We start from the raw sequence: 16,127 nt of genomic DNA, 5'->3' as shown, positions 1-16,127 counted from the left end.
TCCACAGCATCAGGCTCTGTCCCAGTGATTGAACCATCAAAGTATTCTTGTGATTTCCTCTCCTCCATTCATTTCTCCATTCCATTTGCAATTAAGTATCATTCTCAGACCAGACCAATTATCTATGGCAGCAGGCTAGGAACAACAGATTTCACACAAACAAGAAGCACACATTGGAAAGAAGTGTGATGATTTTCAATGACAGTGTTGACTTGCTAGCTCATGATGTAGCTAAATCATCTAATCTCAGTGCTCCTGATTAAGGCAGTGGAAATGCTAAGCTGCTATCTTAGCCAACTTCTCTTCTGAAGCCAGAAGAAAAGTGCTAAACCCTTTTATATGCTCAGCTTCCCAAGCAGTACATTTTCTTCCACAAAGACACCTCACTAAGATGTATTTTAGTAGTTAATGTGCCTGTAGGACAGTGTACAAAATAGCAAAACATCCCTGCCAGAGACCTGAAAATTCCCCCCCAAGGTTTTTAGGTCCTCAGTTTGCCAGGTCACTCTGACCCCATCATGAATTTAACGTTAATGCTTTGGTGTTAATAATCTACATCCCGGCTCCACGCAATGGATTGGAAGTACAGAAAACCCAACTCCTAGCCTCAAGTGATCGTTACATCATACTAGAGCTTCATCTCAGACAGACAAAGCTGACTTTCTCCTGAAATATATTATACAGACATTACAGGATTCTTACTTAGGAGATTCATTAGTCTTGAGTTTTCCTGTCAGTGCAAAATTGCACAAGATGGGGTAGGGACAGGAGGTCTCAGGGTTCTCAGGCTGCCCTGAGGAACAGTAAATTCATCCTTAACTGGAAGTCTGATTCCATTTGTTTTTTTATGCTTCATGTCAGGACCCTTGTCTTACCCTATTGTGATTGGCTTCGCCTTAATAAAGGCACTAACAATGTTTTCATAGGAGAATAATGTCAGTGCACTACTGAAGCCAACCATCTCATCATGACTCAACACAGCTTGCATCAGACAACTCGGGGGGTGGGGGGGTAAGTTTAGTTCCCATCACTCCTTTACACCTCTGGGAAGCAAAGTTAAAAAAGATCCCTGGATGACTGAAATGGATCAATATCCCAGTGCAAAGGAAGTCACCCAATGTTTCATGATTTCTTCCCCCCATTCTGAATCATTTTCCCTATTGCTTTTTTTTAAATTATATCTTGTTACACAAACTTAACAACATTCAAATCATAAACTGCTTGGGGCAAAGAATGATTTCTGATAACATGCTTTGTAATCTTATGGCTCTCTCTTTTTCATTACATTTCTTGAACAGAATTCCCCTGGACCCTAAAGCTGTTAGGGTTACAAGACCTTAGCATGCAAACAACCATAAGTAAGGAAGGAGCCATTTTTCTGTGTTGTGTTTGTACAGCCCCTGGCACAACGGGGCCCTGATCACAGCTGGGACCACCCAACTCTACCACAATACAAATGATAAATAAGGTTTTTGTTGGGAAGCAGGCTATAAATAGCTAGAAGATAAGCCTCCAAAAAGACAACAGTATCAAAGAATCTAAACAACGTAGAACAGTATTAGTCTGAGTGAGTGGACAAGTCTGGAGAGGATAGCATCATACTTGAGCCTAACAGAATGAACTGAATAAATATGGTAATCTCTACTGATGAATCTGTCATTACTGGAGTATTAATATTGCAATCCTGTAAAAAAAATTTCAGTGTTATCCAGATTTTTTTTTTAAATACAATGGTTACATATGTGTTTTGGAAATAAGACCGTTAACAGAGCGCAAATCTCTCCTTTCACAAGATGCTCTAGCTAGCATAACCAAAGGGCTTTTACAGACAGCAAATAGGCAGAGCAGTGTTTCCTAAATGGTGGGTCTTAACCCACCATAGATTTCAGGAAGGTTCTAGATAAGTCACCATCTCCAGGGCTGGATCCACACATCACTGGGCTCCAAAGAACATATACTTCTGGCCCAATATGGAAGGAAGGCCGGGGCAAGGGTTAGTGATTTGGAGGATGAGAACATCTTTCACTCACTCTCTCCTGTGGGACAGGGTCCAGCTCCCCACTCCAGACACCATAACCTGGCACATGGGGATCGCAATGCCTGGAGCTGGCAGCTAGGCCAGTCCTGCAGGACAGGAGCCACTGCCAAAGGGTGAGATGACTCTCCAAACCCCTGCACCACCAAAATGCCTCCCCTCTGAACTAGGCCAGGATTAGGTTGCGGTGCCAGGGCAGAATGTGCATGCATATAATGATGGATCACAAAAAGACAAAACCCAGGGGCAGGTCACTTCAGTAAAAAGTTTGGGAACAATGAAGTAGAGACAAAATGTCATTTGCAGGGACCCAGCAGTAGCTGCCAAGTTCCAGTCACAGTGGACATTTTTGTAACTTGGTGCCTGAAGTTATGTCCCTAACAAAGTGGTCCAATTTTCAGTAGTAGAAAGCACCCACATCTACCACCGATTTATAAGGCAGTAACTTACAAAGTTTTAAGTTTGGTTTTGACAAAGTCATTTTTGTAGAACTATAAAAACATGCTTGATGCAAAAGATATGTATTGCACAAATATTGCACTTGCACTTCCTATCTTGAGAAAGAGAAGTTACCTCTGTGCTTCCAGGAGCTCTCATCCGCTTTACAGCCAGCAGCTCCAGCCACTCTGCTCCCCAGCCCAACTCAGTCCACTCACCTGCCCCAGGCAACTGGGATTTTCCAAGCCCCAGCAATGAAGTTAACAGATCTGGGTGCCTAACTTTAAACACCCAAGTTTGGGTGATATTGCCCACAACTGTCACACAAGTGCCATAATTCATGTCAGAGAGGAGAGTTCAGACATCCTTGAATATTCACCTATTTCAGAGAATACTGTGTGTTTATACTTACCAGGAAAAATCACAGCAGAATTCTCTTGGTTGTGGGGGAGGAGGAGTGAGGTTGAACAAATTCCAATACCCTTCAATTTTAGTACTTAGCATTAAGCTTTGAGAGAGAGAGAGAGAATCAAGAGACAAGAATTCAAGCTCTATAACTGGTTTTAGAGCAATTATAACTGCTGAAAGGAAGGAACCTGAGTAAGTCTTTTACTGTCTGAAAGGCCATTATTAGTGCTAGAGAATAGAACAAGCCTTTTACTATTGATAGCGTATGCTTATGTGGTTGTTTTCGGACTAGTGCGCACACACAGTTGTTGTGCGGGATGGGAAGAGATTTTGCCACCAATTCATATGGCAAGCATGCAGCCCCCGACATCTATCAAAGCATCAGCCAAATGCCTACACTTAGGGTGCTATAAATAGTACCATGTGATGCATCCAGTGTGTACTTTCCAGTGTGTGTCGTACCATGATCCAATTACCAGCATAAGCTTAAAAGAGAGAGTTCTCACCTGTCTGGCTACCCTCCGGGCCTCCCAGTAAGGTTTAGAGTCTTCCACAGCTTTTCCAATCTTCTTTACTAGTTCATCTAGTTTCACTGTAGCTTCCACCAGCACAGAGCGGAATTTTTGGCGTGCATCCTACAAGAAGGCAAGAAAAGATAGAAGAAAAATTACACGATAGAAGACTAAGAGGGGATATGATAGAGATGTATAAAATCATAAGTGATTTTGAAGAAAGTAGATAAGGAAAAGTTATTTACTTATTCCCATAATACAAGAACTAGGGGCCACCAAATGAAATTAATGGGTAGCAGGTTTAAAACAAATAAAAGGACGTTGTTCTTCACACAGCGCACAGTCAACTTGTGGAACTCCTTGCGTGAGGAGGTTGTGAAGGCTAGGACCATAACAGGGTTTAAAAGAGAACTGGATAAATTCATGGAGGTTAAGTCCATAAATGGCTATTAAACAGGACGGGTAAGGAATGGTGTCTCTAGCCTCTGTTTGTCAAAGGGTGGGGATAGATGGCAGGAGAGAGATCACTTGATCATTGCCTGTTAGGTTCACTCCCTCTGAGGAAGCTGGCATTGCCCACTGTCAGTAGATAGGATACTGGGCTAGATGGACCATTGGTCTGACCAAGTACGGCCGTTCTTATGTTATTTCATGTTATTAGAGTGTTTGTGTAATTTTACTTCTCTTGTTGTTGCTAGTAGGGGGGTGTTGATTAGGAGTCAAAGAGCAGCCAAGAATGTTAGGATAGTGGCTGTCGTTAGTATTAAGCTAGAACTGTTCCGTCATAATACCACCCAGTACCCTGGAATGCACCCAAGAGCTAAGATTTCCATTCTGGATGTCAGAACGTATCTTCAGAAAGCAGCATATATAAAAACATTAAGACAGCATAAGCCAGGAAGGATTTCTTAATAGGCCAGTGGTTGCAAGTGGAGGGGAAGAGCAGCAGTGCACTGAGCTCAGAGGGAGGTAAAGAACAAAGATACTCCTGGCCTGTTGTGTGATTTTCTACCACGACGGTACTCAGACTGAGCTCGCAAGTGGCAAGTGTCTCTTTAATGTGCTCCTGCAACTCTTTGCAGCATATGATATTAAAATACGGTGTGATTTAATTATTAACCAATCAGGATGCTTTTACTATGTTATTAACCAACTGTAGTTGATAAAATATTAATACTTGGTTGGTTTTGCTATAAGAATAATTATATATACACACGTAAGTAAGTAAACGAAACTAAGTTACCCCGAATAGCCATAGTAGTGTGATGATGATCACTAATTTGGCTCCTGAACCACTGAGGTCTGAGCATCACTGTTCTAATACTAGAGAGCAATTCACGTCCCTGCACTATATCAGAGAGATTTGGATTTGTCCTTTTAAGTGTCCTCTGGAAAGGATACGGACATCTCTTGGGAATAGTTATAACACACAGCTACATGTTTACTAAGGAATTTAAAGAGACTTTCAAAGCAGTTTTCAGAATTCTGGTCACTTCTTTGAGCATTTCTGCTCTGTAAGCTGGACCTAGGTCACAGTGGGTCCTGCCATCTCAAGGCCCAATCCCATGTTGTGTTGAGAGATCGCAACTGACAGTAACTGCAGCAGGAACAGAAGGCCCTTCATGGTATTTCGCAGAAGGGACACCACTTTACAACGGGAACTAGGATTCAAAGGACCTGCTTGCTCCAGGAGGAAGCACCAGAAACTTTTAAAGAGTCTGTATGCTAATTTTCAGATAAAAAGGTTGATTTAAAACACACCCTCCTGGCAACATCTCTGTAGAGCTTTCAATTCATTTTTCTGCCATGAAAGACAATCTTTTCAGTTCTAGTTGCATCAGTTAGTGAAGATGGTTGCTTCCCATTTGACTGTTGTTCTTTTATATTTAAGAAAGCCAGAACTACTCCTGTCATTCCCAAACACATTTAGCCCTCTTTATAATTAGATAAGGTGATTAAAATCCTCCTTCTGTTCCACTTTTATTTTTATTTTTTTTAAATAGAATGGATCCGATTCTGATTTCAGCATCCAGCATGACTCTGAGTTATTCCAGACTGACAGATGCAATTGAGATTGGAACCTGGCTCTATATTTAAAGGGACCAAGAGCAAGGACCACATGAGCTCATGACAAACCTTGCAATTCTAATTAGAAAGAAGGATTTAGGCACACCGCTGGAGTGACATTTTGATTAAATGAGAGCAGCTGGTTTGGAGCTCTGTCTAATTCAGATCCTGTTTCCTTTCTTTCTGAGATTTCTAGAATACAAAGTTGAATATTCATTGCCAAGATTAAAAAAAAAAAAAAAAAAAAGATTGGAACCTAAAACTTGACATTCATAAAGGCAGAAGGGAAAGATTCAAAACAAACTATTAAAATGTATTTTTAGTACACCCAATTATAGCTGATTTTCAGTATTATCTAAAATCCTAACAGGTTCAATAGTATAATTTTTTGTCCTCATGTTAATAGTTATGGTTAATGCGGCAACAGCCAATGTTAATTTAGTATTTTAACAGTTCCATTCTATTTTATAACTCTGATCTAGCTTAAGTCTCTTTTCTTGGAGAAAAAGAGTTAGTATCAAACTGCATCATGAGATAATGGCCAGACAATATATGTATGAAATAAATAAGCAAACTTCTGAATCAGAAGAGTTAAACAAATTACAGCATTTCTAATTAGTCTAATGGATTTTATATGGTTCACTATTCAAAATGTGAGCTTCACAAATAGGTGAAATTAAATTGCTTTAGCAAATATGATGAATTTATTGCACAAAAATTACTTTTAAATAGCCAAGTATATTTAGAGGGGGTGGGGGAGAGAATGTTCTTGCTCTGCTGGGAAACCTACCATTAAAAACTCATTTCTAAGGGACATTGTTAGTTGAGTTTATTTTCACTTTCCCCAGATTTTCAGATGGGGGTAGGGAGGGTTGTGTATTAAAAAGAAAGAGGTCCTTAATGCATGTGAAGAGACCCTCACAGCTTCATTCTTAGCTCCATAAAAACACTCTTGGAAGGAAGAAAACTGTCAACAGAAACTCCTTATAATGACTAATTTGTGCATTGAGATCTTCCCCAGTTTTATTCATGTTTAATTATATGTACTTTCATCCCTTACTCACATTCTCTTCTCTATCTCCATATGGAATAAAAACAACAGGGAACTGTCAAACCAAGAGCAAATCTGGTAAAATGCCACAGATCTTTATCCAATGAAGCACCTCCTAATTACTGTGCTGCAACAAGCACCTCTCTAATTGGCACCTTAGGCATACATCTTGTAAACACTTAAGCACATGCTTAGTTTAACCCCTGTGAATAGTCCCATTCAAGTCAATGAGTAAAATTACATCTATGTTCAAGTGTTCTGAGGATTGGGGTCTTTTTTTTTTTTTTTTTTTTTTTTTTTTTTTTTAAGACGACACACACAATGAGGAACCCAAATGAAATTCTGATGAATAAGAGAAAGTTGGTTAGATGATAATTGTTTTTAAACCCTATGGTTTAATCAGACAGCCCATTTTAAACCAGAACATGTCCTCAAGTTTCTGTTTATCAGAAACAGAAGGTCCTAATTCTGTATGTTCAACTTTCTTCTGAATGGTAAAAAATGCTCAGCAGACTCTTGTCTTTTATGTGCCTTGATTATTAGCAAAACCCAAAGCACCAGTAGCTCCCAGAGAGGTTACCACCCCTCTGTTTCATTCCCACACTCTACTTTCACTTTCATTAGCCCTCTCAACACAAGAGGCACTTCCATGTTAAACGTTTCAGCTAAGCAACTGTAGCACTGTTTGTCCCTGTAGTTCAGGGCATCCACACTAGCCAGTTAACCTAAACTGATTCCACTCCCACCAACATCTGCTGTACCACCTGCCCAAAGTCCCAGGCACAACTCCCCAGAGCAGGAACATACAATGACAGCACAGGCTCCATATGCCAGTGAAGGGCATAGAGTACCACCATCCAACTGTGCTGACAGACCAACTGAACTAGTGCTGCTGCAACAGCTACATTGCCCACTGACACTAGCTCTGCCACAGTTTGAATTGAGCTGGAGTGGGCAGAAGCACTGGCCTTGCTTGCTCAGAAGTGCCACGACACCTGGAGTGTTTGCTCAACATCCAGAGAGCTTATGTGAACGGACGGGCATTCCAAGCACTCAGATCCATTGCAAATGAAAGATGATCCAGCACTTGGGGCAATAGCCTGGGACCCGAGACACCCAGGCTCAAGTCTCTGCTCTACCACAGACTTCCCATGTGACCGTGGGCAAATCATTTAGGTCCTCTCTGCCTCAGTTCCCTGTCTTTCCAATGAGGATTATAGCACTCCCACCTCTCACAGGGGTGTTCTGAGGATAAATACAGTAAAGATTCTGAGGAGCTCAGATACTATAGTCAAGGGGGCCATATAAATACCTGACACAGATATACCAGACAGGCCTATCACGCGCACTGGGAGGACTCTTCTCCACCTGCATCTCCAGATTTTATCTATTGCCTTGCTCTCCATGACGAGCTGCCATCACAGTCCTGTAGATGTACGTGTTTTGCATTTACCTTGTTTAACTGCAAGGTACCTCTTCTGCCTCTATCTAACGCCCAAGCATGTGTTTGCTGGGGAAAGGAAGTGAAAAAACTGTAATGGTGCAGCATGGGGCACACGGCAAAGCAGTCACAGGAGTGTGAGTGCTGCAAGGCTGCTCAGACGAAACCCACAGAGATTCAGTTCTTTCTGCCCATCTATATTCGGTCTTTCAGTTCCTTGTAAAAATAATTAAAATTCATTCATCAACTTTAAATCTGATCAATTATTAGTAGTATTCAAAGTAGTTTCTCTGCAGTTTCAGGTACTCTCCCTGCTCATGAATCACCCTGACAATTTTTTGTGGTTTTACAATTATATGTTTTTCCCCTCTCCTGTTGCTATGCTCTGCCCTGTGCATAAAACAACGTAAACTACACAGAATGGAGAACAGTAAAGCTAACTGTACAGAGTTTGCTCAAATGCCAAAGTAAACAAGCCAAGCAAAGCAGACTTTTTCCTCCATTCTCTTTTGGCAATAGAGTCTGCCAAATGTTATCCTACTATCCTTCAAAGTTCCTTGTAAGGCTAGTAGGATAACAACATTTCCGGTAAGAGGGTGATTTTAACTAACTGTGTCTAACATTTCATTCTTTCTCCCCCCTTGTTCAATTGAGACTGTAAGAAGTTTTTCCTTAAGTTTCAACAGAAGTCAAGGTGTTTCACTTCTGTATGCATTATGGTGGAGAGAGGAGAAGAAAAGCGTCAAAACCCAGCTCCTCACACTGGGAGCCCTTAATAGCTAGAATTCCAGACAATTACTTGTTTATACTGCTCTATATACTATACACTGAAATGTAAGCACAACATTTACATTCCAATTGATTTATTTTATAATTATTTGGTAAACATGAGAAAGGAAACAATTTTTCAGCAACAGTGGCTGTGACACTTGTATTTTTATGTCTGATTTTGTAAGCAGGTAGTTTTTAAGTGAGGTGAAACCTGGGGTACACAAGACAAATCCAACTCCTGAAAGCTGGGTACAATTGTCTGGGAAGGTTGAGAGCCACAGGACACATGGAACTAAAACTGGAAAGTGCAGCACCAATATATATCAAATGGGGACAACTGGAGTTTACTCTTCAACACAAAGGGAATATTTATTGTCCTAGCAATTCCCCACTAAGAATCCCTTAGCTCCCTCTCCTCTACCCCTGGCCAACAGGCAGGACTGGTGCAAGGATATTTTGCGCCCTACATGAAACTTCCACCTTGCCCCTCTAGAGACGGGAGGCAGGGAGTGGCAGCAGCCTTGTGCTCCATTGTTTGAAAAAAAAAAATAGGGGGCACTGCTTTTTGGCACCCCCAACCACTTGGCACCTAGTCTGCCTAGTGGTTGCACTGGCCCTGCCAATAGGGAGATTCTAAAAGTGTAGCTTTGGGGAGCATGCCAGTCTCCTACCCAACACATGCTGCTGTTGGAATAGTCCTTTTTGAAAAGCAGACTGTTCCAATAACTGGACACCCCATCATCTCAGGCATTGGAACTCTCACTGAAGGACTGTCTGGATATGTGGACTCTCTCACAGACCCTACACTACCAGCATTCCTAGCTATCTCCATGACACCACTGATTTCCTGAGAAAACACCATCCTAGCCACCATGGATGTAGAGGCTCTCTACACAAACAACCCACACACAGATGGAATACAAGCTATCAGGAACGGTATCCTTGACGATGCCACAGCACAACAGGTTGTTGAGCTCTGTGACTTTATCCTCACACGCAACTATTTCAAATTTGATGGCAATATATACCTCCAGACAAATGGTACCACTATGAGCACTCGCATGGCCCCACAATATGCCAGCATTTTTATAGCTGACCTGGAAAACCACCACCTCAGCTCTTGTCCACTCACGCCCCTCCTCTACCTACACTACACTGATGACATCTTCATCATCTAGACCCACGGGAAGGAGACTCTGGAAAAATTCCACCACAATTTCAACAGCTTCCACCTCACCATCAACCTCAGCCTCGACCAACCTACATGGGAGGTCCACTTCTTAGACACCACAGCGCAAATAAGTGATGATCACATTAACACCACCCTATACCGAAAACCCACCGACCGCTATGCCTACCTTCATGCCTCCAGCTTCCATCCCAGACACACCACACGATCCATCGTCTACAGCCAAGCACTGAGGTACAACCGCATCTGCTCCAACCCCTCAGACAGAGGCCAAAACCTACAAAATCGTCACCAAGCAGTCTCAAAACTATGGTACCCGCACAAGGAAACAGATCAAAAGAGCCAGATGCATACCCAGAAGCCTCCTACTGCAAGACAAGCCCAAGAAAGAAACTAACAGGACTCCATCTGGCCATCACATAAAGTCCAGCTAAACACTTCCTTCCACAGCATCATCAGTAATTACAACCCATCCAGGAACATGATCCCACTTTTCACAGGTGAGGCCAGTATCCGCCTTACAGAAATCACAACCTTGGAAGCATATTTCTCAACCACGTAGAACTGCACACTGCACCGTAGTAACTACACTCAGGACAACCATGCAACACTCAATTCAATCTGCCACTATTCTACACCACAGGCGAAACCATCACAGGATACCAAGATCAGCCACTTAATCACCATTGTTCTTACCTGCATGTCCACCATGTAATATACGCCTCATATGCCAGTCAATTCCCTCTGCTATGTCACCATCGGCCAAATGAACAGTCCCTATGTAAAAGGGAAAATGGACACAAGGTCAGATATTAAGATGCCAATACAATTAGAACGTTATTCAATCTCTCTGGACACAATAGCAGATTTTAAAGGAGGTACTGAACTGCAGCAAAAACAAAACTTCAGGACCAGACTTCAAGAGAAACTGCTGCTTCTTCGTCTGCCAAATTTGACACCACCAGATCAGGATTAAAACAAAGAACTGCGATGGCTAAGCCAACTACAAAAGCAGTTCTCCCCCTTGTGGTACACCTCAAACTGCTAAAAACAGGGGCCTACCCCCTGATTGAACTAACCTCATTATCTCTAGTCTGATTTTCGCTTGCATATTTATACCTGCCTCTGGAAATTTCCAAAGTGGGTATTCACCCACGAAAGCTCATGCTCCAATACATCTGGGAGTCTATAAGGTGCCACAGGACCCTTTGCTGCTTTTACAGATCCAGACTAACATGGCTACCCCTCCGATACTTATTCCAATAACTGTTTCTTTTGAGCAGTGGTCTGCTATTGAACTACAACAGAGGACCATATCTGACAATAGACTGTTCAGACAGAAGGCTCCCCACTTAACTGTCCCTGGTGCCCCCTCCCCCCCAAAAATACTATTTTGCACTTACGTAGCAGCTGCTAAGAGGATCAAATATGTTTTTTTTCCTTTCTGATGCAAATGCCAACAAGCAAGGTTTGGAGCTAGATTCTACAAGACAGGCAAACCTCGGTGACCGCCCTTCAGGCAGAGTGTATTTTCAAATGCAGCATTTAAAAGCAGTTTAAAATCCAGAGCTCTGTGGAATGTGATTTGCTACAGCTTTGCAGTTGAGGGAGATTAAGGTGCTCAGCTCACTCACTCGCTGCTCAGAGTTCCATCTGGACTTCAGATGCTGGGGCTACAATATCCTCTTCACAACGCAGTATGCAGAAACTAGGATCCTCTTGACAACCCATTATTCAGTAGGAAGGAATGCATTACTGACTGCAAAATACATTCAGGGTTAGGGTTACTTTACAGTAGTGTAAGTTTCCAAGGGCCAGAGGAAACATTCATTCTGTTTTCTCATGCTATAGATATCTAATGCTGCTATGATATTTAAGATCATCCCTTCAAAAGTCACGGACATACCAATATCTAATTTATGCCCTCAAATTCCAGGTGTACCCAATTTGCATGCCTGCTTGATATCTGCACATCTACATTAGATACACAAACATTTGTGCACTCCTAACACTGAACATCTGGCCCTTGAGAAACAATTTGATAATGCTCTGAGTTTTCAAGGTCCTCACTGTCTGGTTTGTATTTTACTAGATCATGTGGAGAGTATACAACTGCCAGTCTTTCAAAAGAAAAACCACCAACTCTTAATACTTAATTTTTTTAATGAGATTAAGATGTTACCTGACTCATCCAGTGATCTATTCCTTTTGCCAGCTAGAAAATAGGGATTTGGGGCATCGCCTGTAGCCTCCAGCCCCACAACAGTTGCAGGCAGGGCCCACTGCCAAGCTGAAGTTTAGTTTTATAGAAAAGGAGAAATTGGGTGGTCTTTCTAAGCACTCTTTTTTTATTAACTCCCTGTGCCAGCAGCACACTTCTGCTTCGGGGGGGTGGAGGCTGAAAAACCATCTGGCTCTCTTGGGCAATGGTTGTTTCCAGAAGCAGGGTAGTCAGAAAGAAATCATTTTTGTACAGTCAGAAATGGAAGGGAAAGAACAGTCCATGTACAGATGCCTATTGCCCATTTCTACCACAAACTAATGGATCATCAGAAAGAGCTTGAGGGGGCTGAAGTTGGAAGGCCAGAGGTTTGACCCATGATACCAGCCATGTTTTGGATTGTGAGCACATGTGCATGCACACACACACACACACACACACACACCCCTATTTCCATCTACTCCATACTTTTGAACAGGTGAACTTTTCACAAATCCTATTCTGCAGCTATCTCACCACACTCCATGCTCACCAAAGAGCTAACAAACAGGGACAAGTCACAGACACTGAGCTTTCAACTGGGCCATTTTCTAGATTCTTGTGAAAATGCTGCATATAGGCACTGACAAAAATGTTACTGTCTCTGAAGATACGAGCTCTTACAGCAGGTACATACATGCTCTGCACAGTAATCAAACCAGCCACCGCTGATAAGCACTTTTTCTAAAATTTGGAGGAGGTGCAGAGATCCTAGCCTAAAATCTTGTACAGCAAGTTCCCACCTGAAGAATCGAAACCCTCACCCCAAAAACAAGTTTACAAATGAGGAGAAAATTTTATGATAAAATTGTTGACAAAAGATTTTTCCTTCAAGGTACAGAGCTTAGTGCCTTAGCCTTTCATCTTTGCAGAGGAGTTCAAACGCTGACAGAGTGCACAAGTGAAAGCGATTTTGATGATGTGCATTCTAGCTCTCTAACTGTGACCAGCACAAAGGCAACCTACAATTCAGGATGATTGGCAGTCTCTGTAAGAGAAGCCCAGGACTAAAAATAGCAAGGGGTCTTGCAGATCAGGAAGGATTAGAGGACACTGGCAAGCTTGGGTAGAGGAGCCTGCACAGTGCCAGCTTGTGGCGTGCATGGCTGAATGCAGCACTATTAATCCCACATTTTCATAGAGCATTAATCCCCTCCACAGAATTTAAGAGAAGCTGGCAAGGCTTTAGCTACAGCAGTGCAAGAGAGAGCGCTACAAATGCAAGACACAATTTGGATTGTTGGGATCCAGTGGAGGTTTGTTATGTTTATGTCATAGTGCTAGTGTAGTGCTGCCCGTGGGTCAGCTGAGTCCCTTATACCTGCATCCTACTTTTCAGAGTTTATCAAGGACATCCTTTTATGTAGTGAATGTGTTTCATACTATGGATTATACGCATTCATTAAAATAGTTTACGATTCTGATTTTGGGGACAGGAGGACACAGTATTTCCAAGACCCAGGAAGAAAGCCCCCAAAGTAATAAGGCAGCGCTCTAACTTGTTGTTGTCTGATTTATTTTCCTATCACCACTTTCAGATATTTACAGCAGGCTCCCTCACCTCTTCATGAATGTTTCAAATATTAACAAGAACATTAGAGAAGCCAAGTCTTAAATCACTTTGAGAATCCCCATAATCCTTTGCTGCATCAGTAACATTCAGAGTTCCACTGTGTGAGAGCAGAAGTATAGATTTTAAAACAAGTCTAATCACAGATTCATTAATAGGCGGTACATTAATTAATCCAGCATGTAACCATCTGCAGCCTGGTGCCCTTTATAAGACTAAAAAAATCCTGAATGCACTTTATCAGTAGGCATCATCAGGTCAAGGTCTTTCCCCAGGGTTTAAATGGGGGTGGTTGAGAGGGCAAACGGTATACTTATTCACCACCTCACAGAATTGATAAAGCCACTGAAAATGACTTCACAGCATTTACACTCACACCCTTCTAAATCCTATCACATGCTTGCTTTGTTTGTTATGTAATGACTTTATTGGATTAAGAACTGAAGTGGGGCTCAGCTGCTAAAATAATAGGATGTTCCTCTTACTGGCTCTCTGGAATGAATAGTGCTGTCTCTACATCACGCAGCTGAGTACTTGTGGGTCTGTCCCTTCCGTCAGCATTGTTTCTCAGCACCTTACAAATATCAGTGAATTTACCCCCATAACACTCCTGTGACGTGAAGGAGCAGTATTATTGCCATTTTATAGAGGAGGACCAGAGGCAAAGAGATTAATGCCTGATTTTCAGAGGCAGTCAGCATCCATAACCTCCTTTACAGTCCATGAGAACTGGATGTGTTCGCCACACTTGGGGGGAGGGGGAGATAATCAAGCCTTAAGAGATTTGCTCAAGGTCACACAGAAAGTCTGTGGCAGAGCCAGTTATAGAACCCAGAATTCATAAGACTCCAACCACTGAGTCACCCAGAAAGCCAGCCTTTCTGCATATCAATAGTGAATCAAGCCACACAACACATGCCACCACATTTTTCTGTAGTACTTTAAAGATGGCATGTTCTAGCAAATTGCTTTTGCTGATTATTTTTGGAATACTTAACACTGAGAATTATGCGACTTACAAGACTCACTTCACTTTCTTGAAGTAAGTTAAGTAGCCCACCAGCAATGACTGGACTAACAAGAACTAATCAACAGTCCAAAATTATGTGCCTCAAATAAGGATCCAGTCTCCCCACACAATCACTTTGGTACTCATCTTGCAGCCTGTTCCCTGAAGACGGTTCCTTAAACCTGCAGAGTCCCACCAACATCAGTAGCTCTGCACTGGTATATGGGCCCAACTACGTAGGCCCCCTTATAGGATCAGGATTTAAATATTCCAGAGAAAACTGATATGAAAGTAAATACATAAAATAAAATGGTCATAAAGAATGTCAAGTGGGCATCCAGTCAGTTAATATTTCAGCGTGAAACTCCCTTCTTCCTGAGGTTTGCCTTAGATGCTTAAGGCTCAATCTTTTCTGCGTATATGAAGTCATACGCTGTTGCATATTTTAGGTCAAAACCATTCTATTTCCACAAGGGCTGATTTTACAGGATACAGAACGGTGCAGATCCTACCAGTAAGAGCATCAGGACCATACGGATGTTTCAGTGACCTAGGAGCAATAGTCATAAATCAACACTCAATGTAATAATGGCAGGTTAGTGACAAGAGTGAGTTTCTTTGGGTCTTCACCCTCCCTCTCCCAAACACAGCTCAGGAAAGGGTGAGCACTCCCAAGTACAGCAGTAGCTGTGGAAAAACCTGTTGCCCCTTTGGAAACTGCAAGTATATTTAAGTATGCCCCTTCTTTTGGCTGATAGTCTGGGAAAGGTCACAGCTGCAAAGGTTGAATACTGGAGGAAACATGCAAGACTCCAGCTAGTAAGGAGAACAAACTAAGGCTCCAAATCTGCAGTGAGATCTGCTTGCACAAACTCCTACATCTGTGCTGGGACCCATTATTTTCAATGGAGATAAGGGTCTATGTTCATTTCCACTGAAGTTGTTAGGGTAATAGCTGGCAAATTTGAAAAATGAAAGGAGGATAGGATAAATATAATTACACTGTCTGTTTAAAGAGAAACATTCTGTCATCTTTCTCTTTCATCTAAATATTTAACCAGGTCATTTCTACAACAGCAGCAGAAACTGCTGTTCCAGACTAGGGAAAGGCAGCAACAGATACCTGAGTGAGAGAAGACACCTATTCAAAACATAACAAACAAAAGCTCCAAATGCAGTTCAGTTGAACATAATGTTCTCAGGTTTTCACCCTCTTTTGAAGGATCCTTGAAATAGAATGACACCCTCAAATTTAGGGCTGAAATAATCTCTTCCCCAGAGTTCACTGTAGATTTATGCCTATGAGGCAGCTCTGTAGATTTTTTCTCCTGTTATTTAGTGTGAATATAAGAGTTTTCTAAGTATAATTTTTTAGG

General features: G+C 42.0%; 1 protein-coding gene across 1 annotated transcript in view; it reads right to left on the bottom strand.

The window, feature by feature from the left end:
* Positions 1-16,127, bottom strand: part of SH3BP5 (SH3 domain binding protein 5) — a 51,360-nt gene that overhangs the window by 29,177 nt on the left and 6,056 nt on the right. The window contains exon 3 of the mRNA XM_032774948.2: positions 3,388-3,516. Coding sequence (XP_032630839.1) covers positions 3,388-3,516 — 129 coding nt within the window. The remainder of the gene's footprint in view (positions 1-3,387; positions 3,517-16,127) is intronic.

The sequence above is a fragment of the Chelonoidis abingdonii genome, chromosome 2 (genome assembly GCF_003597395.2).
Source record: "Chelonoidis abingdonii isolate Lonesome George chromosome 2, CheloAbing_2.0, whole genome shotgun sequence".
In the NCBI taxonomy this organism is placed as follows: Eukaryota; Metazoa; Chordata; order Testudines; family Testudinidae; genus Chelonoidis; species Chelonoidis abingdonii.
The sequence above is the reverse complement of the archived record's forward strand: the minus strand, read 5'-3'. Positions and strand labels throughout refer to the sequence as shown.